The sequence below is a fragment of the Acanthaster planci genome, linkage group LG02 (genome assembly GCF_054643075.1).
Source record: "Acanthaster planci isolate LZ-2023a linkage group LG02, COTS_SCS, whole genome shotgun sequence".
Lineage (NCBI taxonomy): Eukaryota > Metazoa > Echinodermata > Asteroidea > Valvatida > Acanthasteridae > Acanthaster > Acanthaster planci.
This window is the reverse complement of record NC_141778.1, coordinates 34,010,206-34,037,507: the sequence shown is the minus strand read 5'-3', so window position 1 is coordinate 34,037,507 and position 27,302 is coordinate 34,010,206. Positions and strand designations below refer to the sequence as shown.

Genomic DNA, 27,302 nt, shown 5'->3' with positions numbered 1-27,302 from the left:
AGTTTGTGGTTTGGTCCCCGACCTGATGACTATCTGGTTTGTATAAACTCCACAGTTCTGGAAGTAAGAGACTTGTCTGAAAACAAACAACCCAACATACATGTGTTTTCTAAGTAAATGCTCCGGAATATTCTTAGCTAAATTTAACTTTTTATGTGGCATGTTATCACTTTCTGACGGCTGTTATCACGTTAGTGTTGTCCGTATGGAACTCTTTCCAAAATTCGAACGACATTTTTGAGCACAAAAATTTGGCTCAATTTTGTTCCCGATTAAATTCTGTTATTCGTTCCCTTTTCCTACCGCTGTGGATTCTTTAGAGGAACATTAAAACTCACCCTCAGATGCTGCACTCAATATAGACAATGAACACAGTTTGAAGATAACTGTACTTCTGCGCTTTCCTCGTTTTCTTATCAACGAACATTTTGAAAGATTCGCAGATTTTGAAAACGTTCACCTACATGTACGAGTACCTATTTGGACTGAAACAAGAGAGGGCGCCCTCAATTTATTAATTTTGATATGCAGACCAAGGACATAAAATGGCTCCAGTTTAGTAACAGAACAGGTATCCCTGAACAAAAATCTTTAGCGGCAGAAGGTTTTGGGGAATTATTTTGTTAAGCCGGTCAATCAACAACTTGAACTAATTCACTGATTGGTTCCTTGACAATGATGAACATGGCGCTAGCTAAGACAATGTTTACACCTTCAGTACACCATCCATCACTATGACGAACCGTAGACGAGGAGGGAAGAACATGGAAAGATGACTAATTACTTAATTGCTTATTCTCCCGACAGACCGTATCCAAGACCTAATTTGTAACGACAGGCAAACCCTTGCATTTCGACTTTAAAGGTACGGTTGTGCATTTAACGTTCACTGTGCAGTGCAGCGCGCAGGTTCGACAAGCTTCACGCAAGTAGCGCCGGCGAAAGTCTGCATGTGTTGCGCGTCAAAATATTGACTAATAAGACCATGTGACCCACAAATTACCTTGGGAATGTCAAAACTAGTTCAAACTCACAAATAATCAAAGGCTTAATCTTCTTCGTGGGAAAGACTTATTGATATTTTGTTCACTCTATGTGAATTTCGTCATAAAAAACACAATGATTCAAGCTCACTTTGCTACTTTTTTTTATCAGCTCCATCATTCCAACAATGATACCCCTTCGCACCGCCCTGTCGACCGTACAGCACTGACCTATATTCTCGCCAACCAAGGGTACTTTTGTTTTATTACCTGACGTGATAGATGCTTCATAAATTAATGGTCCTGGGCTCGGCAGAGAGAGTGTGTGTGGGGGGTACGCTGGTAAGGCTTGCCTCACAGGCCCAGAGTTCACCATAACATACGCTAAGTGATTCTCATGTAGGTGGTCTCAATGATATATTTCGCGGTCGAATGAGAAAAACACAACTCTGTCTGAGGACCGTCCACTCTGGGTTGCAGAGGTTCTTCGCGTGAAGTGCAAGAAGCTTTTTCACCTTTTGCCGTTTTTTTCACTGATTTATTGGCGAGCTACGCAAACTTTATCCCCAGCAATGGTTACCATCTATCAAGCTGATTCTAAAATATCCACCAATATCCACTCTATATAGTTCTTCACCTCAACAAGTTCTTTTGGAGCTGAGCTGTCACCTATCTTTCCCAAGTATTATTATGGACTAGACTTAATGCAATCCAAGTTCCATGCAGTTGTCACCGAACAGAAAAACTGATGTGAACTGCAGGTCGTGACTCGCAGCAATTTTATTGAAAGTGTCCGTGCTGACACGCATCCACGAAGGGGCCTTCAATTCACTTGATTATTGATACAGATGACAGTTTGTATTATCGACTAGTCAAAAGGGAAGTATGCGTTACCCATAAAAAAAATCCAATCATCACATATCTATTCTACCCTATGCATTTCTTTATCAAGTCTGTTCCGTTAATTAAGTTTGAAGTTGAGGCAACTGAAAACATTTAGTGTCGATAAAAAGATTTAGAAAACAGCGCACTACCGCCAACATCAATGTCAACACCATGGACCACAAAATCAAACAAATTTGGGTTCAACCAAAGTACATAATTATGATCATCAACAAATATCAGCAAAAATATTGATGTTCATAAAATCCACTGACGCTTATTAACCCCCCCCCCAAACCATCGAGTGAGATTTAGTTGGTCGCGTGTTCTGGATGACAGGCTGTAGAAACACAACACTTGGTCTGTCATGTCCCCAGATGAAGAGTATAATTCTCAGCGGATGGTAACACAATGGCCAAAAATGGGCAGATTATTAGCTTCTTCCTGCGAAATGGGACAAAAGCAAGCGAACGCAGAGAAGACGCTGTCATAATATAGCGCTGTGGATGGGGGCGCTAGATTGATTGTAATATTGTAATTTTATCGGAGCCCTTGATTGATTGACGAGAAATGATGTATGTTAATGCTTTTCGTATAACAATTTTTGATTAGATTTTCTGAAGCACCGGTCGAAACATGAAAGCAGCTCAATGAGAAAAGTGAAAACCGGTTCATATTTTCATTGCACCAAAGACATGCCAACAACACATTAGACTGCGGCAATTACTTTCAAAATTTGAAAGTCACACTAGAAAAGAATTTAGATCGAGAAATGCGCGAGAGATTGACCCTGAATCAAAGAGTCAACACCACGATATTTATTTGTGATCTGCAACGCTACATCAGTACCCGGTCGACTGGGATTTCCAGTAATTATCAACACTTGGTTTAGCTAAGAGGCTCTACACCACCACACAATGATGCCCTGGTTAGCAATCAGTTTGCAATTCTATTCTCTTCTTGAGATCCTGCTCTTCGAACAACTTTTTGGGGAGAGGAGCAGGAATGGTTGGCAGGCAGCAGGGGAATTATCTCGGTACATACACGGGCCGGTAGAGGCGCCGATTGTTGGACCGTCTCAAGATGTCCTCGAGGAAAAATAATAGAATCTTGAAGATAACTCACTGGGACGACGAAAGGGGAGGTGGGGATGTCTCAATCATAAAGCCTTCATTTTACGCCTCGGCGCTCGCCATGTTACTTCTGGTCTGGTGCTCAAGGCATCGGAAATAACAAACCTAGACCTGAAGGAAAACGAAGGATTGGATGTAGTCTACAGGGGAGGATATGTTGACCATAGTGTTTCCTAAACTCCATGCGTTTAGGCTTATCATGTGTACCTGAATGGTCGAGAATGATTTGAGCCGAATTTGGACGCATGCAGGTCCGTAGTCGCTAAGCAGTCTTTTAGGTATGGTCATTCATATAATTCCTGGACCTCCAAAGGGAAAGCTTGTGTCTAGCCGAAGTCTGGCTAACTAGCGGACACCTGCGGGTGTCGGGGTATCTACCCCGAGACATCTGTCCATCACCCCCATCGAAATATCATCATAGAGTCCACCTGCGTGTTTTGTCCCTGTCAGGGAGAAAGGAAACTATTGGCTAGTTTTTCCTTCTTTCTCCTCTTCGTTGGATGACTGACCAATAATCTGGGGCTTAAAAACGGATCTGATTGTATCAAGAATGCCTGCATGCTTTATTATTACGACCAGGGGTGTAAGTTGCCGGCAAACAACAGGTATGTAGTGGGGGCAGATCGGCTGATCTGCCGTGAAGGTCAGCCGATGGAAACACCCTAAAGGAGGCAATCTACGGACAGAGGGAGTTTCCACAACACTACAATGGGAATAAACACAGCGTGAAATTAAAACGTAACTGCGTTTTGTGAATAGATGGTGCAATCAACATTATCATCAACCCAATTTCCAGATGAAAGCAGAGAAACCAATCAATTTTCAGGATTTTTTTACAAGAAACTAAAGTCTTCGCAAGACATACCTTTCTACTGTGCAACAAGGGATTCTTAAGAGAGACACTTAGCAGCATCACTATGTCGAAACATAATTGTCAAAAACCTCTCCCAATTCAAATCCCGAAACTCAAGTTGAGTGAATTAATTCTCGTGGCTCTTCTTCGACAACCGCGCGATACGGATACAGCATACCTTGAAACCTTACCACGGAGTGCATGCTTTATCACCATACTACAGCAAATGAGCTAGTTTGAGAAACGAAAACTTCAACAATTTCATTTTTAGTCGTTACGCATCATTTCCATCAACTAATTTCCCTTGACACAGTGTTAAGGCTACATGCATTTAGTTCAATGTAGGGCTGTGGACAGCAGCTAGCGTCACGGAGCTTCATATACTACATAATGGTCAGGTCTGACTGGTTCTCTGGATCAACTGTCTACCGTTACCTACCCCCCAGATAAGCTTGAAAAAATGTTTTAATGAGACATGAATTCTAACGGCCGCCCGGTGAAAGGTGTCCAAGGATCTAGCTTGACCAGGCGCCAAGCTTTAAAGGGATTACTTCCAGCCACTGAATACAAGCCAGCTCCCCCCCCCCTCCACTGACTCAGCGACAGTTTTGCGTGTATAGGGGCGAAAACTCCACCGTATCGAAAGGTGAATTTTAATACAGCATGGGAGCGACAAAAGACCGGCAGGCTGGCGGTGCTACTTAGCTAACGACCTGATTGTCTGCACCGGCTTAAGCTCACGCCGCGTGTTTCTTTTCACTCTCTCTTTTGTGCTCGCCGTTATATGAGGAGGCAAAAGCCGGGCCAAGCTCCGAGTTTCTTCCAAGGGGGGACCGGGGCTTCCAAATTAGATCGGTTACATGACAGCCAGACAAAGGGATGATCGCCTTAATTGGGGGAGAGACAAACACTTGTCCTGCCTCGTTACGGAAGGGCTTGACAAGGATTGGAACACACCCGCTGGATGAGGACGGAGAGAACTGCAAACTACCCGGAATAACTCGAAGGGAGAAGTAGAACGCAACATTTAACATCTGAAGACTGAACCACTATGATACAGTCGCGAAAATCCTGCAAGGAATACACGTAGGCCGTTTTAAGCGAAGAGCGAGAATTGATTTAAAATTGGAGTCGTAACCCGAGTGTTTGGTTGATGGCCTGACATTGTCTGGGTAACTGAGAAGACAGAAACGCCGAAATTAAAAAACACTGCCGAGGAGAGGAGATCGGTAATGAACTAATGAACATGAGATAAACAATAAACAAGTCCGCCTCAAAGTGCAGGCGTACCGACAAAGCCCGAAGAGATCCGGTCGCGTATCATGCTGTATACATGTATTCCAATACCTGCATGGTAATTTGCCAAGATTATGCACAATCCATTTTTTCCCTCGAGGAATCCAACTCGCCCTGTTATTCTGAATTCGGACCTAATTAGCGACTCTTGCCTTCTGTGTGGTTGAAGCACTCTACAACAGATATTCAGACCTAAAATACACACACGTCCTTCCAAAAGCACGTGCTTTCTGTCTTCAAGGCGAATCGTTTAGATCGATGGCCGAAGAATGCCTCAAAAGAAACAAATCAAGGTTTGATTCAATGTGAGCGCGTTCGTTGACATCCCGCGTACCCTGTCGTCATGTCCCTGATGGTTGATATGTTTGTATTGGTTTTGTTCGACAACGATTGTTCGGCAGGTTTTTTTTTCACCTTCTTGACTCAGCTAGGACGGGTCCCTCGTCCCTAACGAGTGGCCCGGGGCACACCGGCGCGGTACAGAACGGTGTCTGGATCAATGGATCAACAATAGCCCTGGATAGGACCGTCAGAGACTTGACGAGCCCTGCAGATCCCTCAAGATTTTCCGAGGGGTGTGGGCAGGGGGGAGGGAATGGCCGGCCGGGCTTGGACGGGGATCTTTGTGAGAGTGTGCACTTTAGCCAGCGGTTGATCAAACTGAAGCAATGTTTGCTTCAACTGTATATTTTCACTATTGCAAGATGTACAGAAAATAATAACTAACCAACGTTGAACGGATATGTGGAAAATTCACTCATGATCTCGCCAGATTTTTTCAAGGTTCTTTTTCACCATTTCACAAAATAAAAAAAACCAAATATGTAACCCTAACGAAAAAAACTTCTACAATTATTGTGGTTGGGGAAAATGCAAAGATGGATACCGGTAACAAAACGCCTCTGATTACTAAGGACAAATCTTAAATTTAAAGAGGTAAGCCCAAGAATCGGTGGCAGATGAGAATAATAAATCACTGTTCATCACGCAAAGCGCGCTAATAATGACCGTGGCTCTCCCTGCGAAATTGATGACATACAATGGACATCCCGACACCTTGGTAGGAGACGCAATGGCCCCAATGCGATGAATTTATTCTTGTTCTGCTGTTGAAGATTTACAACGCCCATGGGAAACAATTCCTTTGTGGGCATGTGCTTTCATTTGGCTCATGTGTATTGCATCAGTAGCTACATGTATATGCAAATTGTCGAGCAGACATGCGCCTGTTTGTCTAAAACTATGGTTTCTTTCTCTGCCTTTTTGTGAACGTTTGCTTGTTGACTGTTTTCCCTTCGTGAGGAAACACTGATCCACTGGTTCAACTTTCAAAAAATGAGAAATGTAATAGTTACAATTGTCTACGCTAATCATTGCTTATAACTTCGAAAGGTTCACAGAACTAGTCACTGCAGTTAGTTTTACATAGACGTGCTATTTTTGTTATAGGTATGGAAGTGCTGTCAACCGCCACACATCTGCACATCCGCTTTTGTAACATTTTCTTCGCTTAGAAAGTCCGCAGCCTTGCCCTATCGCCTTTATGCTCTGAATTTCACCTGTATTATATTTCCTTCCCCAATATTGATCTTTGTATTCTTTGAGTCGATCGCCATGTTGGAAAGGAGCGCCTGAGGTCGATTTCAGATTGACAATTCGGTCGGATCTCAACTCGCCCGGACTGCTTTCTTTTCAATGCTCGTTCCGCTCACTCCCACCCCATGAAAGGGGGTAGGCTACACTCAAGGCGGGGTGATCAGTTCTTTTCACAGCGTAGGAACAAAAGTGTTAGTTGTGCGCGAGACGAACCCCTTGGGACCAGGTAGAAGGGGGTTAAAATAGGGGGGGGGTTGAAGGAAAATGGCGCAAATTGGTTAGCAAACGAAGCAAGGGGGATTTGCTGTGCTTGGCTGAAAGGGATCAAGCAAAATTCCGAATGGCCTTGCAAAACTGCGGTAAGCTCATAGCAAGCTCACAGGCAAAGACGACATTTGGACATGCACACTGCACCCTTTTTGTGTCCTTCCACGTATTGTGCAAAACAATTCCCTGCAACATTAACTTGCTGATGAAATGATGTGCAGAAATATAGCTACTGGCGAGGTTTTCTTAAGTTAAAAATATGTAAGTCAGACAGGCCGTTTCGTAAAATCTAACCCGATTTCTGTTGACAACAATGACATTTTCTTCGCTTCTTCAATGCTGGTTGAAATTTCCCTCGATCTTCAAAGGACTATAGTCTATTTAATTTTTTGTTTGTTATTCTACGAGGAAGGCGCTGTTATGAAAGTTCACCTACCGCGCTCGACAAATTCTTGCCTGTGTTATTTTTAACCTGGCCTGAATGCAGACCCTACAGAAGAAAGATCTTACTCAAGATTGAGAGTGAACTTATCAAGAGTTTCAAAGACTTATCGAGCATATCATGAGAGCTGGGCTATCATGAAAATTAACTATATTCAATCATCATTACCCAATCCAAAGTCCCTAGCGATTTCCTATCACATCAGCCGAACAACAGCAGAGTTACAAAATAATTCGTCAGGTTTTCGTAAATCTGAAGGGACCTCGGATCGGGCCGGCCCACAAGCCATTTATAGTCATGCCAGAGCGTCTCGAGGAATCGGTAGCGGACGGGACAATCCCGAACAATAATCTTCAAAATGGTTGAAGGGGCTGACATTTTTATCGAGAGCGGCAGCTGGGTCTCAGCAGAAAACCTGTGCAGTGTTAGATAAACCGTGGACCTACCGTGTCACCCCTTCCGTGGCACTCGCGCGCCCAACCAGGAGGGGGGTACAAGACCAGAAACGGAACACCGGCGGAGGAGTGTGACAGCCTGATCAGGGGGTCCCCCTCCGCACGTCAGCCGGCCCCGGACGGGCGTGCTTAGTCCCGGTTCTTGGTCCTGACACGCCGCGGAAATCGAACCCGACGGCTTGGCCTTTACTTCCCGTCCCTCAGACCGATTTTTCCCGGGGAAGGCTGGACGGCTGAGGGGGGCCCAGAGCGAGTTCCCCCATAGTTTCGCGGTGATTTGTGAAGAATGGGCCGTCTAATGCAAGTAGTCGTTCTCGCCGGTACTGGTTTATTTTACTGGCGAGACAGGTTAGAGATTGGTCCGGCGATACGCACAGGGCCTTCATATCAATCAAGCCAGAAATGTTGTTAGGGTTAAAATAACAGTCAACACCCTCTGCCATTTCAAAACCAAATTAGTTCATCTGCGAAGATTACTTTTCAGTCTGCGTACAACTAGACCTATTAGCGTACAGAACACTCGAGTCTACGGTTTTTTAGGCAACCTGCATTGCAGAAATCGTTTGCAGTTTCGAATGAGGATGACTGTTTAATTAACAAGTACCGTTTTGCTGAGATGAATGACCATTTCAAAAACTCCGCTCGTCACAATCTCCTCTTTCAAGTATTTTCAGTGCCGTGCCACCTCCTCCAATATTCCCAATGTGACTCAACACCCTACGTGTAATGTTCGGACCCTCCAATTTGATCCGATCTATTTTACCCAGCCCCGGAATGTGGGGCACCAATTAAAAGCCGATGATGAGTCGCGCGCCAGACTAGCTACCATGCAACCAACCCTTGTCTCTCAGCCCCTCTGTCCCTGCATTCCCGGCCGTCTGCTGTCCCGCCATGTACGGTCAGCGTCGCCGGGCTAATCATGGTCCGATGCCGGAGATCCGACGCACCGCTGGGTCGGCCCTAATCGCGTTAATGATGCCTCGTGGGGGCCTTCAAAAATGACCAGCCGAAAGAGCGACGATTGCAGACAAGTTTCTCCTGTAGGGGTCTTATTTTGCTTTAAGGCCAATGAAACACCTGCCTGAAAGTGATTATACATGTACTGTTTTTTTCAATGGAATTCTATTTATCACTCTCCTTTGTGAAAATCTTACCTAGACTGGTATTTTGGCATCTCAAACGAGCAGTACCACGTAACTTGGCTGTCATTTAATTTCTTTGTTAGTTTAAGTTGGTCACACAAAGTGACGTCGATAATGACTGATTAATAACGGTGACAGATGAGGAGAAACCACTGGCAAACCACGATGATAAAGTTTATCTAAAGACATCTCGCGAGATTCCACGTTCGTTTTCAACGTGACCTATAGCCTCTACCACAAGCTCAACTTCAGCCTAGGTCTCTGCTCAATGTCAGAATGGAGCTACATTGGTGTATAACCCAACAGCATGGAACTATCCACTGGAAGAAACGACGTCGTCCATTAAAGACACACCCATGCTCCTTGAGCAAAGTGAGCAGTGTTCGGGGAAAAAAAGGGCCATCGACGCGCACCATCTCACTCAACCTTGCAAACAAAGAGAAGGCTTTAACGCCGACGGAGCTGACAGGATTTAAAGTAGGATCACTACAGATAAACAAGCCCAAATCGATGATTGTTGTTCACTAATGATCACCATTCACAGCGTAGACTTTTCGTCATTCTTGAAAACTTCAAGCCCAAGCGACAACGAGCAAACTGGAACAGTGATATACCGATGCGAGGTCCAATGAAGAATTGTGAAAGCTTGAATAAACTAGTTATACCTAACCCGTCATCGCTGCTGCACGAACAGTACCATCTGAAGATAAACACAAGTGATCGTAAATCTAGGGTATAGGTGTCCATTCCCTTTTCTAGGTTGGTTTCTTCATATCATTCCTGTCATCCCAGATTCAAAAGGTTGAACACTTAAGTGATCAATTTTCTTGTAAGACACGTCTCCAAGCTAGCCAGCTACAACTTCGACGAGATCAAGCAAAGACATACACAATTTTCTGGAGTGACAAAAATGGATTAAATGTGATTTTCCACTAAAGTTGCAGGATTCGAGGGTTGTCACTAGTGGTACAACCATGCTGCAATGAAAACGTGGTGGAATTCACGGCATGTCGAAGACTGAGACAGAAACAAATATGACTGAAAACTGTAACATTCAGTATCATACTACCAGGAGGCTGGACTGTGTCAGATATTAACAGGCTTTTGCTGTTGGAAAAGAAAATACCCCGACCGTGGTTTTGAAAGGCTTGTTTGGACGGAGCACTCCCCCGGGAATGCTTGAAACCAGTTTGGGCTTCTCCCCGGAAAGCTGTACACTCTATTAACTCGACAAACACTGGGTACCGGGGGTTAGGTGGGTTGGTCCCCGCTGACGAACTCCAGATTGCTACGCTAACTGATTCCTGTCGACCCGAGTATCCCGGGCGTGTTACACAACCCCGTCAGTGTATTCACTGTGAACAAGTCTGTGGAGTACACTCGACTCTGAAAACTTCCCCCTTGAACACACACACACACACACCCACACAAAATGGTCTCGAGAATTTCTTAGCGTTCTACACTGAATTAGGACCAGCAGTTCGAGGTGAGGAGGTCGCGATGTCCCATTCTTCGAGACTGCCAAATGTACCCCGAAGAAAACCCCCTAATCAGCGGGTTGCCTTTGGGGTCAGTGCTCGCTTGGAGACGGAAGCAAGGCCTGCCTTGGTATCGCTGAGCTCCAGCGGAACCCGAGAATGCTACGGGCTGGCATGCAGGGAAACAAAGATCGAGAAAGAAAGAGAATCGAATCGATAGAATAAGGTCACGTCATGGGTGACTGGGGTTACGAACTTGATAAAATAGCCCGTAGGTTTGCTGTTTAATTCACTTGGTATAAACGCGGTGCCGAGTTAGGGTCCCGAGAGTGACGCGCTGGGATCGGATACAATGTGGTCGGCTGTGCCGTATCGATATCAAAGCAGTCACGTCACATCACCAGATCGAGACCTGACAAGATGGCGGACGTAAAGATTGGTCATTTAACAGATAGTCATTTGTGAAAACAAAATACCACAAAGGTTCGATGTATGATTTTTTTCAAGCTCAAATCTTCTGAACGCGTAGACTAGATTGTCGGGAATACATCGCCCCCAGACAACGACCCCGACACAAACCATCACGTACAAGACAAGTAACTAGGCAGGTTCGTGTTAAATGACAGCGCGCCCTCTATTGCCAAAGCATTTTTCGATCATCGAACGCACACAGGGAACGCTTCACTTCACATCACTAAACCATCTGTACCGTACCAGTTGGCAATCAACAATACAAATTAAAAAGGAAATAAAATAGATTTCTCATTCAGTACGTTAGCATCAAACCAAATCATAAACTTTGTTCTGTGGTTAACGGCGTAGGCAAACTTCAATGAAAATGAACTCTTACACCAGTCCGGCCATCGACTCAGAGCTTAGATCAACTTTACCTAGACTTCAAAACCCCGAAGCTTGTCTAATACCTCCTACGCTCACACTGTATTTTCAACACCGGTTGCTGGATTTGGAGTTTAGTGCACCTACTGTTAACATGTCTTTTAGAAAGACCAAGATGTTTATGTCAATGAGATAAATTGGTAACAGAGCGTGCTCAACATGGACGATTTTGGGACGGGCGTGACTTGATTAAGCTAGAGTAGTTAAGCTCAAAACTGAGGCCTATGGTGACACCATGACACGAATCTGAAGAGAGAGAGAAGATATTCATGGTGTTAAAGCAGACCAGCAAGCACTATACTGGGCGGTGCACGGCTATTGCCGGCCCTGCTAATATGCAAAGTGCATGGTGAGGCTGATCCAAGCTGGCACGTTTGCTATATCGAGGCACGTCATTGGTCAATCGCGGTCTATTCACCACGCCATCCGCATACACATACCGCACGGCCAAGCACCGAGTACTATACGTGTATGCTATCACTGTGCACTGTAATACACACGCTCATGCTCATAGCTGCGATGACAGTGTTGGCGACCAACGTGACGGTCATGCTTTGCTGGAATTGCGATGACATGACCACTCTGCGATACCCTCACGCCGTGACTTCAAAAACATAAACACAGCGGTTGCTTCCTATAGTTTACGTCGAGATTCTGTCCAAGCTGACCGCCCATGCGATGTGGTCCGCCTGATATTGTGACGGGCTCAATGAACGATAGGTAAAACAGAAAAGTTGACTACAGCGACCACATCTGTCTTGATGCTGCTCTGATTGGACCTGAAACTTCCAACTCCCCGTGCAGCGTGCAGTCTTTGACAGCGTGCAAAGCTAACTTGTAGACTTGACGGGTTTAGCTTCAGCGCGAGCAAGCACCTTGCGGTGCATGCCATAACACACGAGGCTCTACTTGTGCCGACTTCGTTTGGGTTCCGAACTCGAGGTAGTTTCCTCAAACCAGCCATCAACATGTTGACAGCGCAGTCCAAACTGTTTTACCAGCTCAATCGGTATGTCAACGAGAGAGTGGCCGCTCGGAAGGCCAGCATCTCCAAAACCATTCGCGAGGTGTGCAAGATCGTTACCGATGTCCTCAAGGAAGTGGAAGTGCAAGAGCCCCGCTTCATCAGCTCCTTGGTCGAGACAGAGACAGGCAGGTTTGAGGGGTTGGAAGTCATCTCGCCCACCGAGTTTGAAGTGGTGTTGTTCCTCAATCAAATGGGAGTGTTTAACTTTGTGGACGACGGCTCAGTGCCCGGCTGTGCAGTGCTGAAGCTCAGTGACGGCCGTAAGCGCTCCATGTCCCTCTGGGTGGAGTTCATCACAGCGTCGGGCTACCTGTCGGCCAGGAAGATCCGTTCCCGGTTCCAGACCTTGGTGGCCCAGGCTGTGGACAAATGCAAGTACCGGGACATTGTCAAGATGATCCCAGACACCACCGAGGTAAAGTTGAGAATACGCGAGCGCTACGTCGTGCTCATCACTCCGGCGTTCAAGTGCAGTGGTATCTGGCCGCGCAGTGCAGCACACTGGCCATTGCCACATATCCCCTGGCCTGTGCCCGGCCTCATTGCGGAGGTGAAAACCGAGGGATTCAATCTCCTGTCCAAAGAGAGCCCGTCCCAGGCTGGCAAACAGTCCTCAGCTGAGGGAGATGCATGGGTTTTGTCGTTCACAGACGCCGAGAACAAACTGCTCCAGGGTGGCGTCAGAAGAAAATGCCTCAGCATCTTGAAAACACTGCGAGACAAGCACCTGGAGAGCACGGGACAGCCAGTCAAGAACTACCATCTTAAGACACTACTCCTATACGAGTGCGAGAAACATCCCCGTGAAATTGACTGGGATGAGATGTGCTTAGGCGACCGCATCAATGGTATTCTCTTGCAGCTCATTTCATGCCTACAGAATCGCAGATGTCCCCATTACTTTCTCCACGGACTTGACCTCTTCAGCAACAAGCCGCACCATTTGTTGGACACTGCAGCCAAACAGGCGTGGAGAATAGCCCGAGAGATTCTGACCAACCCACGGAGTCTCGAAAAACTATGACCGTAATCTCCATGCCAAACCCGCGAACAGGTGAATGGTAGTACGGAAAATGTGCACTAAAAACCAAGCATCACCGCCACCCGGGAACGAATCATGACCGGGCGCAGAGAGAAACAGTGACGCGGAGCAGCGACGCGTTAGACGGGGACGCTGTGACGGCGGAGACGCGGTGAACACTGCCGAGCGCAAAGTGATCAACACCCAGGATTCAATTTCAAACAGTTGACTCGTACTCTGCAAAACTACGGTGATGAGACGTCCTAGACTCTGAAACATTCTGATGTATACTAGATTCTATGTATAATTGTGAAGCGAAAGTGTTTTTTGACGCAAATGGAGCGGAGTTTTACAGACAATGAATCAGATGTCACAAAACATTTCCTGCGGATAGATTGTCAGTGAGTACATTAAAATCAGATACAAGTTTAGTAAGTGTAGTAGTGCCAGTCTTTCGATACATGTTCGGGGGGAACGTGTGATGTCTGAGGTTTGGCAAAAACACTGATGCTCAAAATGTAAATTTGTTCAGAATTTGACACGAATGTCCCCCTTTTGAAACAAAACTGAAGTTGTCAATGTCGAAAACCGTACTTCTCCGAATGTTCATGTTCCTGCATTACGTAGTAATGATAGCTGAGCCACTTCGTGTTTTTTGCATTATCTGCGTTGCAGTCTGATGTAAGCATAAGTTATTGACTGTGAAAGTAACGAATAAGTAAGCGATGGTAGTAACTATAGTTACAAAATCAAAAAAGTGGAGCTCAATTAAAGACTTAAGACATAATTAGTCCGTCCTTGATGTAATATTCCTGAATTATTTACACTTCCAATGGACTAACACTTAACGGTCAATCTATGTCACTGTACATCCCTGCTCCAGAAATTTTCAATGATTTCGAAGTTTCAATAAAAAAAATCTTAGTTAAATTTAATGATCACCGTGAAACTGCGTCATTCAGAAAAAAAACAGTCAAAAGTTCACGATAGTTTTGTTCGAAGTTGGAAGGCTGACCGTCTGGTACTGATTCAGTATCGGCGATGATGAGATTAAACCTGAGCCTACTGGTAAGACGAAAAGGAAAACTTGATTACTCTATCAGAGACAACAGATCATTCCGAACCTGAATCGACCAAAGTATCGCCTAGACCATTAATACTGTGATGCGAGGGCTGCCTTGTTCAGCCCCTCCACTGAATCACAGGAAGTCGCGACTAGGATGTAGCAAAAATCGGATAACTAGTAGTAAGTGATCGCGGTGGAATATCTGGCAGTACTTGAGTGTGTAGTACTACACGCGTTCAGCCTTCCGTGGCCTTGACCTTGCAAAAAAGGAACAGCACATGCACCCAAACGCGTAAACATTGAACAGGTTTAAGCCAATGATAATGTTCCTCTGTTACGTTAGTTTTAGTGAAAATAACCCGTGTTTCAGAATGTCTGCCACACATCAGCAAAAGGCATGTACACTTGCCAAACCCCCAATCAGCATTTTCGCGTCAATCTAATCAAAACAGCGCTAAAAAGGCTAAGTTTGTTTTGTATTTTAAAACAACTTACATAAGTGATAATTTTGGGGAAAATGCAACGTACTGGGCTTGTTCTACAACCGCTTGTTAGAAAGTAAGACATTCGTCATTATAAAGCAACACAATTAACGACCAGTTTCGATTAGTGACATGTAATACTCGGTAAAAGTGTTGCATTAAATATGCGCAAGTATTAGGGTAGCAAGTAGGGTGTTGATAATGTTACATGCAATGTAGCTGAACCATGACACTGACAAAGATGTCGTGTCGGCTGCCTAAACAGTTGCCGTAGCATGTCATGTCATACACGCCCACATGCTGTCACTACACCGACATTCAGCCCAGTTCACCGGCCAAACTAGAAAAACGGTTGTAACCTTAACCAGAACCACTCGGGAATTTGATACCAATACAACTTAATGGAATGTTGGCGATGGGCCTATACCTCTGCTGTAGGAATTAATATGAGAAGCAATGCATTGCTACCCTTCTGCTTCCTAATTTTGGTAGGAAAACGAACTGTGTTGACTTTTACGTTCAGTCCTGCTCTTAATGGATTTGGAGAATAATTTCTGAACAGAATGCCGTACAAAATCAAATCTAAAGATAATCGAATGCCAACTACGATGTCCTTGTAACACTATTTGTAAGTAGTCCCAAAAGTGTCAACCCCCAATTGTTGTTGTTTTTCACCCTTTTTTTAAAAATTGTGTCAGAAGACTTCCTCACTAATGTTTCTTAAATACCAAGTCTTAAAAAGTTTGATGCCATAATCCTCGTTCGTATCAGGGCTTTAATAATGCTTGTCTTTGGGCAGCGTATGTTGACATAATTTGCAGATGACTGTATCGGAACAAATGAAGTTTATACACGGAGTTTGGCCATTTCCGCAATGGAGAGCCAAAATCTGGATAAGACGGGATAATTTCAGCTCCGAATTTTCGAATACGGCCGCCATGCTCGAAATGTTTCCACAAAGAATGGGAAAATCGCATGCACAGCATGAACACCACTGAAACGATCAACTTCAAAACATGTACATTTAATACTCTCCCCCAAAAGGAAACCAGTACATGTAAAAGTTTTGCTTTTCTTGTCTTCACATTTAAGTACTTCATTCCAACTGAGAACAGCTGGTCAAAAGTTACAGAGTGGATTGGCAGAAACGCTTCCCGACAACGTACATGCCCATATTGGCTGACTGTATGATTCTTGTTGGCATTTTAAAAACAAGGTCTGACTTTAATTCATCCGAGTCCATAACATGATCCGTGTGTGGTAAAAGATATGCTATCGCAGTGTGCATGGTAATGGAAAGGGAGCGTTATCGCCAAAACTCAGACTCGAAATGGTCACTATAAAGGATTCAAACACGACGGGTTAAGAATCAGTTTCAGAACAAATTTGTAGGTTTTGTCATATTCAAGATCAGATTGTGCAAAGGTTCGAGTTTTAACACGCTTTCTGTTAGCTTGTGTGGATCTGGAAATCGAATTACATTTGTAATAGTATTTAGCTGAGGTCTTGGTAATTTATTTGCAGTCCGCGTTCGCATGGTTCGTGTGTATAAACGTAATGGTTTTAAACGCATCTTGATGGACGTCTTGCAACTTTGGACATTGTTTTTTCAATTTGTTAACCATCAGCATTTCGTGAACGTCGCTTTATGCGGATCTACTACTAAAAGGGATGCATTCGAGAAATGTGCTCAACGTCTACGCATATCTGCAGTAGGCAGTGCAGTACTTTATAATACTGCACACATTTTGGGGTGATATTTTTTAAGGAACCAATCTGTAGCTAACGAAAGCAAATTGATGTATTGGAGTATGGATGCCATGGTGACTAGGATATAAATAGCAGCTTAACACGATATTATTGTATGTTGAAGATTTGTGAAGATGATTTTGATGTTTTCAGAGAAGCCGAGAGGGCGTTCTGAAATAAAACTCAGCAACAGTGTAAGAACAAAATGGCGACGATATCATGTTTTTTTCTGCTTTGGTTTTGTGGTGTAGTACTGTTGTAAAATGTTACCTTTTCGTATAATTACAACATAAAAGTGTCTTCCATAAACTACTAAGTTTAAAATGTTTAAGAACAAAGCTAGCACAATTTGCCCAGACAATTTGTTAATGCTTTAAGAAGTTAGTGGAAGAACATCCAGAGTTATATGAATCAAGGCTATTGTGTTGCAAAAACTTTTTAAAACATATAATCTTTGAATGCTAAGTTTACTGGCTCTGATGAAGCGACGATCGTTCTACATGCATGCGTATATAGAGTTACTTTCTGATTGCAAAAGCCAATATCATTATGTACACATCTTTCTAGGTCTGCTACTAGATCCGAATTCATCGCACAACAGTGCGTTATGTGTATGAAAGTGGAGAAATAACTAACAATTTAACAAACATGAAATAAAATTGAGTCCAGCGTGTAATCTGAGAATACCAGCAATGAAAATCGCCTCGGTCAGTTGTGCACAACTTAGGATGGTCGAACTATCAGAGTTCGATTTTGCCACGTCATCGTTATAAACCACGTGAGCAGTGGACAATTATTTGTCCAGATGCCCCAACAAAGCACGAAGAAAAAAAAGGCACAGGAAAATGTCCCATTCTGCCCTGGATTAATGGGCAACAACATTTCATGAGCGGGGATGTGAGTGGCAATATACTGTAAAGCTAAAACAGCTAGCAAAACGCTGAAATTTAAAAGATCCCATAATACATGTACTGTACAAAGTAGTTGTACAAAAAAGCTGAAATTATTAGTAAAAAAACTAAGCACAAAAAGCAGAAATCATCTGAAATGCTGAATTCTCACACTCCTGCATGAGGTATTTGGTCTTGTTTTTTTTTTTACTTTTTACCCACTTTTTGCAGACAGAGATACATGTTTGAATACGACGGTGGCGGTCGAGCAACTGGCACGCACAGCACGCAACAGCGCGTGGTTCATGCTATCAATGACAGGAGCCCGTTTCTTGTCCGTCTGGTTCCACTGTTTGTGTTAAGCGGGCGAGGCCGTAAAGTCACCGCCACAACAAGGGCTTTTTTCCCAGATGGGTTACGCCAACTTAATCGACACTAGTGCCATGGTGTCGCTTAAGTTAGTGATCCGGGTTAGGCTTCACTTAGGGTGTTTATGAGGACAAACTTGTACATCTTCCCTCAATGAAACACAGATAAACAGTTAAATTTTCGTAATTTACCGTCATGTCTTGTATTTCCGAATTGACACAGGATTCTTCAGCGTTCAACGTTTTTGAATAGTTGTGGCTGGAGTTACAGATAGACGAAGTCACGCTTGCAACTAGTTCAGCCGTTCTATGGGATAATTGAACTGTTCTATGATAAGTCGCGAGCGACAAATGAAAACATCAACTTTATACTCTTTAGGATTACTGGTGGGAAACCACAGCACCAGCTGTATTATTTTAATATTTGCACAATTAAAATTGCAGTGGAATCCCGCTACTTCTTTTCACAAGTTACTTAATGTGCACTTAGGTTGAAATCGAAATAAAAGATTTGAGTTTTCCAAGCCCAGACAGAAACAATACCTTCGACAAGTTACATGTTCTCAAAATGTCTGTAGGCCTACAGAGACTGACAAGCGTTTCAGTTGTATGTTACGGGAGCAAGGTACATGCACATGTACAAGTACGACACACGGCCAACGAGCAGCAGTTGGCCGTTCCGCCCAGCACGAGTTGAAAGCTATACCCGCCTCAGCTGTAATGGCATCTGGACCTCAACCTTTCTGTTCTCGTTGTTTACATGATTTCATCGATTCAACCTTGCCATTCACATCTTACCTGGCACTAATAAACTAAGGCCGTTGCAAATATACGTTAATGGGGCTAATGAGGGGATTCACGTGGTAAACAAACCGATTGATGCATAGGCCTATTGATATGCAACATGATACTTACAGTACATCCACTATGCTTAAAAGAATTATGACAAGCTACCGGTAATCCAGGAGAACTTTAGAACATTACTTTGGACTATATTGATCTTTTCTGATGATTAAAACATTTGATATTTCGGGAAACTGAATTTGAAAAGAGTATGCAGTGGAAATATGGTATAAAACCCACGTTAATGCGGCATTTCAACTGAATTGATTCAAAACGCATTTTGGTTTTGATAGGATGTAATTCCTATGTCTTTCTCCCATGTGTTGTTCATTAATATTCATCAATGAAGAAGTCGAGTACGCGCGTACCACTTAAATAGAAATATTTAAGTCAGCACTAATTATAATAATTATTCATAATATGCAACGCAATTACACCAGCAGTTTCTTAAAGCTTTGGTGAAACCTAATTACCCCTTCCAAAAAGAGGATGAAATGAAATATGGGCCCTGAAATTGACGGCATATTTTTTCAAACAACTGAGAAAATTTTAATTATCTTTAGAGTGCCCTGCCAGAGTTGGGGATAATTTACAGCGTTGGTATTTCGACAATTTGTTTTTTATTACGTGTGCCCAAGTTGCGAGCACAAACATTTCAACGCGCTAGGCAGATGATCGCAGCCATTCATCATTTCTTAAATCATTTGTTTCCTGGGTAACCATAAAACCCAGGAGATTTGGGACATGTTGTTCTCCACTATCAGACAGCATCCTGTCTTACATAATGACATCTGTATGGTTTGGGGTTATTTTTGTTTTGCTTTGTTTGGTTCTGTTATTTTTTTCAACTTTTTGATTGGTTTGTTTGTACGTATAAAAAGACTATTGACGGGGTTTGCCGATGACGGAGCAAGGACACGTATGAAACTGGTGCAATGCAAAAGGCTGACAAAATCCTTCTGCTGTTGTAACAAAAGTAACTATAACACTGAAATGTGACCCCGACCCATAAAATAACTCCAGTGATAGAAGTCGGGAAACACGACGGTATCCTCGAAATATGCAATTCACATAACCCTATATAGCTAGAACAATACTGTCCTCAATGGAGACGCGGGGAAGGAGCAGTCGCGGGCTTTACATAGGAAATTGCTCAAGTTTCTCTTGCAGAGTACGCGGTCCAGCTATACCTTGGCTCGTGATTCATCAGATGGACTGTGGATAGCAACCGGCAGGAGAATTGATCCTAAATGATTGGGAACATGAATACTGCATGGCAGGGAACACGGTAGCGGGTTATCGGAACAAGATCGCGGCTAATGCAGGCCACACTTTGATGGCCGGGCATTTCCCTTGTAACTGACGGCTGGAAAAATGAAACAAGGTGCAATGCCAGTAACGGGAGAGTTTCATTCCAGTCAAGAAGTTGAAAAGCGTTCCAAGAGACTCTAAGATTCCAGACATGAGATGAACAACGGTTCATCCCCTGAACTTTTCAATATGAAGCATGCATCACAGAACAAAGAGATACGGATAGTATATATGCAATCGTTTGCTTTTTTCTCTTTAAAATGGCCAAAGTTGCTCAAAAATTGATTAACTTTTGTGATAAATTTTGCTAAACCATATTCATCGGCGTCCCATCAACAACTTTTCCTTAGTTTTCCGTTCTCTGAAATGCGCGAAAAAGCAGCCTGGTGATATTTGTTGACATTTATTCATGGAATAATATTAAATTTCCATTCTTTTTCGGCGAACGGCGTGTGGGAATTTACTTTCTGGAAATAAGTAAACTAAAATACAAGCAATGTGTGTATAGGCCTACGCTATAAAATAAACGGCAACTCGGAACAGACCATTAATGTGGGTACAGCCTTATACGGGCTGTATTAAAAACATATTCGTTTACGCATTCTAGATGCGGCATTGTCGGAGAAAATACAAACATACAAAGGCGACGAATTCTTTATTCCTTTGAATGGGAAACTGAAGATTGCCACTTTTGATAGCCTCGCAACATGGGCCACCACCGAGACTCCCCCCCCCGAAAAAAAGACTAACGGAAAAACCAGCAAAGATATAATCTGTATTTCCATTCAAGGCTGCAGGTAAATCGAGCGAACAGTCAGACTTCTGAGGCCAAAGAAACCGACTATGGAAAACGGTCTAATCCTGATCAACTTTGGTCGAAGCATTATTCTCTTAAGAAAACCCGACTGGGAATTAGATTTTGGGTGGCAAACTTTGTTCATATCGCAACAACTCCACACGTGCATTCATAGCCAGTAACTACATGTACATTTATATGGCCCAGTTAAGACCTCGCTCGAACGACAACATATCTGTTGAATATTGAATTTCCTATATATACCACGACAGCCTCACCGAAACCCGACATATCGGAGTAGAAAGGTTAAAAATGGATAGTTTTCCGAAAATAAATCGAATTCATTGTTATTCAAAATAACAATCGAATGGGTAGCTGTCGAGAGAAAACGCGTAAATAACTGCACAAGTCCGTGTTCACAGCACAAAAAAGTCCCAGTAAATTTCACACGAAATACACAACAGCTAAATTACTGGTTGCTTAGAGATGTCAACATCTCTAACACTTTGCGGCAACTTCGCTTGATTGGATGTTTGCGAGAACTATCTGCAGGTTCCCTCAACCACCATAGCTGCCAAAACTGAAGCATGTTGAGATCCATTTTCACAACTCAGGACAATCATGTTTTGTTCGATTCCAATCTTGTTCAGGGACACCAAAGCCAGAGTTGACCGACAGGACACGACCTGAAAACTGACAAAAACTACGAGAGAAGTCATCAACAACTCTCACCCTCCAAAAATCACGAATCGAGTCGCATCTGCGTTTGACACGTGTTACAAAATCCGGGCAACAAAAAGACAACACGGAGCAAATGTATTGAAATATAGACAGAAAAAAAGGGGTAACCTTGGAGTTAAAAATGAACACCATTCACAGGATACTGAACTCGGTACACAAAAGAATATGGCATTGGTTTCTTAAGAGGAAGAACAAAAGTGATAGGGACTCGAGTGAATGCTAGCTAGCTGGCTGGGCAAAACTGTTGGAGGTTTATGATAGGCATACCGCGGTCGCATGGAGTGTGTCATTGTGCATATGAGGTGTGCGCGCTGGTGCGTGTCCCCTACACAGGCAACTGAGGCTGGCGTCAGTAGCTCTTGGGAACACTGTGACAAATCATTTAAAAAGTATCCATAACCTGCCTAACCTGCCAAGTACACGAATTTCTTCTTTTTATACCGGGGGATAGGAATATCATTTTTGCAGCCTGCTATTTGCATGCAGTCTGACTGCTTACTGGTTACTTCTATTGTGGGGACTGACGCAAAAAGGAAGAAAAATTGGGCTCCGGGGCCGCAGCCGGCAATGATTGATGCACGCACGCTCATAATGAAATATTTAATTGAAATTTCAGGTGGGTGTATTGTATTCACTAGTCCGATTCTGACTGCATTCAAAAATGGACTGTCTGTTGTGATATTCTGGGTCAGCGATTGATATCAACAAGTCGGCTCACAACTCTGTGACGAGAAAGTCGACAGTAAAGTTTCCCGGCAGTAAACGAGTTATGTTGACCTTACAAAAATCATTTCCAAGTTGAAATGAAAAAATAAAAAAAACACATAAAATAGCAACTAGACAAACAAATGAGACACCTTCGCCACCAGCAAGCACAGGCAACAAAATAAAAAGGTGAGTTCCGAGACTGTAATTATTGTGGTGGTACGGATGCACCTGGGATATTTTGGAGAAAATCTTACAATTTTGGTTGATTCTTTATGCAGGACCACCTTGACTGAAAACTGTACACAGGAAACTGTCGAGAAACAGTCCACCAGCAGTTGAGGAATAGACTATGTGAATCCAAACACAACATGCTGAAAACGCATTGCAATGCAGAACATTCACGCACCCCAGCAAAAATACCTCAAACTGAAAGCAGTGTGCTACTGACAAAAGTATCAACGACACAGTATTAGACACAGGCCTACATTCGAATATGCGGAGGCCTTGAAATATGCTTTGATCCAAATTGTAACGCAGGCCTTGCTGTGGACGTGATGCATTCAGTATTAGGTCCGACTGATGCACAGGCACGTTTCTGGAAAAGGGGATTAACAATTACCCTGGTACTACGTCGAAAAGGATGCACGTAAGAAAAAAATTCTCATTTTTGACGCGACTCCAAAATGTTGCAACAATCGTCGCCATGATAGAAATGAAATTCCATTTACTGCAGAAAACCATGCTTTCAGAAATCCAAAACCCTCCTTGCACTCAGCGTTTCATGTAGGTCTGATAAAACGAAAAGGATAAAGAAAAAAAGACAGTTGAAATGTTTTTTAACTACAGTTCTTGATGAAAAAATTATCATTTATGCTATTGGAAACTTGCGAGACAGAACTTCCAAGATTGCGAATTGGATAGCTTAAATCTCGCCTTAACATGAAATTGCTGCCCCATAATGCCCATGATAATTGGTGAAGTACCAGGTTTCGCTAGGTTAGACCACGGAGGAATATTCCTTCATGATTTCATGAGAGGAGCGCGCACGTGCCAACCTCAACCACACGCCCGGCTCTGTTCACTTGACAGACCAGGCGGCCAAGAAAACGGGCTGACCGAGAGGGTTAATCAGAAGTTCCGGGACAACGTAATATGCTAAGCTCCTTCAAGTTGGAAGGGATCCGTCCCTAATGAGCCTTGACGCTGGACATTATGGCGTCTTAAAACATCAGATTAACATGAATTGACTGACGATGAAGGGAAATAATGTAGGTGTTCCCTTCTGGCTCAGGGTTGTGGAACTATAAAAGCTGGTTACGGGGCAATAACGCATGGCTATGGTCTTGACACAAAGAAGAATTACGAGATATTTATGGCACTTCAAAATAATAGGGGGCAGTCATTCATTCGACCTTTATTTTTCAACATTCCACTCAATTTTTCGTGAGCTGACCTTCAAAATTTCAAAGGAGAAGGTAATTCTGAAAAAAAATCAGCTAATAAATAATACAATAATGTACCGGCAAATTATTGTGAGCAATAAGTGAGTTCGGTACAAAATTTAATTTTACAGCAAAAGAAGCGGAGTTATTTATATTCGCCATGAAATTTGAATGTACTCGCACAATACTAGAGCAGTTCTATCAATAAAATATCCTTTTTCAAGTTCCTGCAATGCTGAGCCAGTCCATTCACAAACCGCTCCAAAGTAGGTGATTTTGAGACAATATTTCCGGATATCATTTCAGCGTATAAGATTAATGGCCTGCACATTTCACAAATTGAATGGCACGCACAGGTTAATTGGCTTTATGCTGTCATCGTATCACGCACGCGGTGATGTCGCTGTTCGGTTCTGCATAGTGAGAACGTATGGGCTTACTCCCCGTGGAACACACACATGGATTCTTGGGACGTGCGTAAATTGCACAATTGGCTCATTTTAAGTCTCAAAACATTGTATGATTCGAAATGGAGCAACAGTAATCACGTATGATGTTTGCACATACGACGCACCCCGGTTATAAGACCATGGAGTTATTACTCCATGATAAGACGTCATCGTGTGCGACCATGCTAAATCGAAGCAGATCATCGTTCCAATGCCTGCAACCCTCAAGATTGACTTTTTTCCCAATGATCAGTTTAATTTATAACAAAACAAAAACAACTGTTTAGTCACAATATCAAAACTAACTTGGGCAATATTTTATAACTAAACGAGACAGGAAACGGTAACGCGCTAGATTCAACATGCATGACATAAAGCCAACAGAGTGACGTCACTCGCTGGGTACAGAGAAAGTTGTAGTTCGGAAACTTAGTTAGTTCAGAAACCTTCCCATCAACTCCCTCCCCCTAATTTACACCACGAAGCTTTTTTCATGATGAAAGTTTCAGTGAATGCCATTTGGAAAACGGAAACGCAATGTTGCGATCAATTTCCCGAAACATAGGCACCAACGGTCCGTACATATACAAGCAGTTTAGATCACTGGAGAAAGGAACGGTTTATAAATATAAAATGAAGGTTTTCAGCACATCAAAAAAGTATCCTTTCCTTGCTCATCCCAAAGCTTACAGTCGTTGCATCAGACACTACATTTGGTTTATATGACCTCATTGTAAAAATGTCGACGTTTAGGAACTTAAAATGCCTTTTCATCTTATGGCTTTTGCTACTTTTGAGCAAATAACGGTCAACTGAACTTTCCACAGGACAACCCGTTGCAGAGAGGCAATCCCTCAGCGAAGGCTTCAGAGGGCGCTAAATGCACCCCCAACTACTAACTACACACATGACTTCGGCTGCTTCGCATACATGTACATGTACATGGTTTGGTCATTACATGGAGCTATATGGTCATAACAAGCCTCGGTGGCCCGCCAATGCTTCCTTTATGGTAAAATTTGTGCATGTTGCACTAACACACTAGCTGGAACAGTTTGCACATGAACAGAGTGCAAGATACCCCATAGACAGGTTATTTAATAAAGGCCTACGCTTCTACGGTCCTCAGCTTTGCAGAGAAAAATGCACATAAATTTGGCGGCTTTTGGGGGGCTTACGTTGAGGGAAGGCAAACTGAAAGTAAGGATCGTTAAAACAGGAACTTGTTTATAAAGGAAGGGGTGAATCTGATGAGAAAAGCCGGTGCTACTCCCGGCAAACTAATGTAACGGGATATTTGCTCTGGCGAGGCTTAGGGGCCGAACCGCCCAATCCCCCTTGGTCTTTTCACCGGTCTTAGGGCGGTATTAAGTGGGTTTACTGCGGTGGTGTTGGGCCAGGGGTGGGGAGGGACGGCTATACTGTTAGAGGTTACAGAGTTGCCGACTGGCCAATTAATGAGCGAGACATCTAACGAGCCATCTGACTGCCAGGCACAGCGCTTGGATTTCGGGAACAAATTGGGATGAAGCGGCCTAGCTGCGCGGGTTACTGCTGAGTCACATGGTACACTCAAGCACGAGGTTTTCAAAACTCGTTGGTTGGCAAGATTAAACTTTTAACAGCTCCATTTGTCACTCGATAAAATATGTGGTTCATAATAAATGAAAAAGTGTCAGTTACATGGAAATGAATAACCAATGTTTAAGTTGTTAACTACACAATTACTCGATTGCATGGGGCAATAAAGGCAAGAGTAACGAATCCGAGCAAATCGCAGCCTAATATCCATGTACATGTACATCTCAGGTTTTGTGTATTCGTCCAACCTTTGCTTCAGCTCAGTCCGTCGTTTAACTTGTTTTTGTTGGTCCAAAATGTGACGACAGAACCGTTCACAAACACATGAAATACGAACCAGGAGTTGTGCCAGAAACACGCAAGAGTTGTGGACTCAATACACGATACCAACCAAGATGTCATGCGATTTTCATGCCTATAGTTCCCGGTTCCTTTCTGCTGAGCGATAAAAAAGCGAACCTGCTAGTACATGTACTTGGTTTTTCACCTATAAAAAAAATTCAGTACATAATAGCTGACATGATATTTCAGAAAGGGGAACCTGTTTCAGCGCTGGAGTGGAAGTATTTATTTCGGCTGACCACAGCCAACCAAATACTGAGCAAGTTCACAAGTAGCTCAGGAAAGCTTGGACTTTTCGCAAGTCATCACTGGCACATGATCGTGCAGGCTTGCCATTTAGGGGCCGGGTAAGAAAAATAAGGGGGAGGGAGAGAGAGAAAAAAAGTCTGCTGCAGTCCAACCACCGCGGCAAGGGTTAAGAGAATTCTCAGGAGTGTTCAGGGGGAAATGCCGCATTAGCCTGTGTACAAACTGTGAATTTCCTGCAAGACGCGGCGCGGCGTAGCATTGGCGGGGGTAAAAAAAAAGGAGGGTATAGGTATCGCAGCGAGTGATGATAGCGCTGGGTGGGTCGTGTTGTGTTAGGGGCTTAACACACCAGCCGGGTGCCGTACCTATCATCACCCCGGGCCTCTCTCGGCGCGCCGTTCCATTAGGTCCTGGTGAATGACTCGTGGACGATGTGCTGTGAATCCCGGTGTGGAATTGTACACTGATGAATCACCACCCTCCAATCATGAGCCCCCAATACCAGGGAAGTGGGTCGTTGTCATGTCACTCCCCTTGTTTGAACATACCCCGTTTTGGCGGTGTCGTGCTCAGGTGGACAATTAAGACCCAGGATAACCTCAGAATCCCTCCAAGCCAAGTGGCCACACTTTATACGAGTGACCATTACATCTAGGTAAATTGTACCATGCAGTGATACTACACTGTTCTCAGACAATCTGAACTGACCACCAACAAAAAGTGAGTGCCATTTCCTCACAGGATGGACCCTCATGGAAATCGGCTCCTATAACTTTTTATGTACGACAACAGCCCATGCATTTTCTGGGCCCC

At 43.6% G+C, this 27,302-nt stretch overlaps 2 protein-coding genes across 8 annotated transcripts in view; one reads left to right on the top strand and one right to left on the bottom strand.

Moving 5' to 3' along the window:
• Positions 1-27,302, bottom strand: part of LOC110983756 (neurobeachin-like) — a 176,896-nt gene that overhangs the window by 32,376 nt on the left and 117,218 nt on the right. The window lies entirely within an intron of this gene.
• Positions 11,882-16,975, top strand: LOC110983757 (protein mab-21-like 2). The gene has a single exon (XM_022243294.2). It carries the CDS (start codon positions 12,393-12,395, stop codon positions 13,473-13,475), a length of 1,083 nt encoding a protein of 360 aa, XP_022098986.1. The 5' UTR covers positions 11,882-12,392; the 3' UTR covers positions 13,476-16,975.

What these genes read in the sequence shown, in the direction of transcription:
- LOC110983757 (XM_022243294.2), top strand. Translation starts at nt 12,393, where the DNA reads ATGTTGACAGCGCAGTCCAAACTGTTTTACCAGCTCAATCGGTATGTC.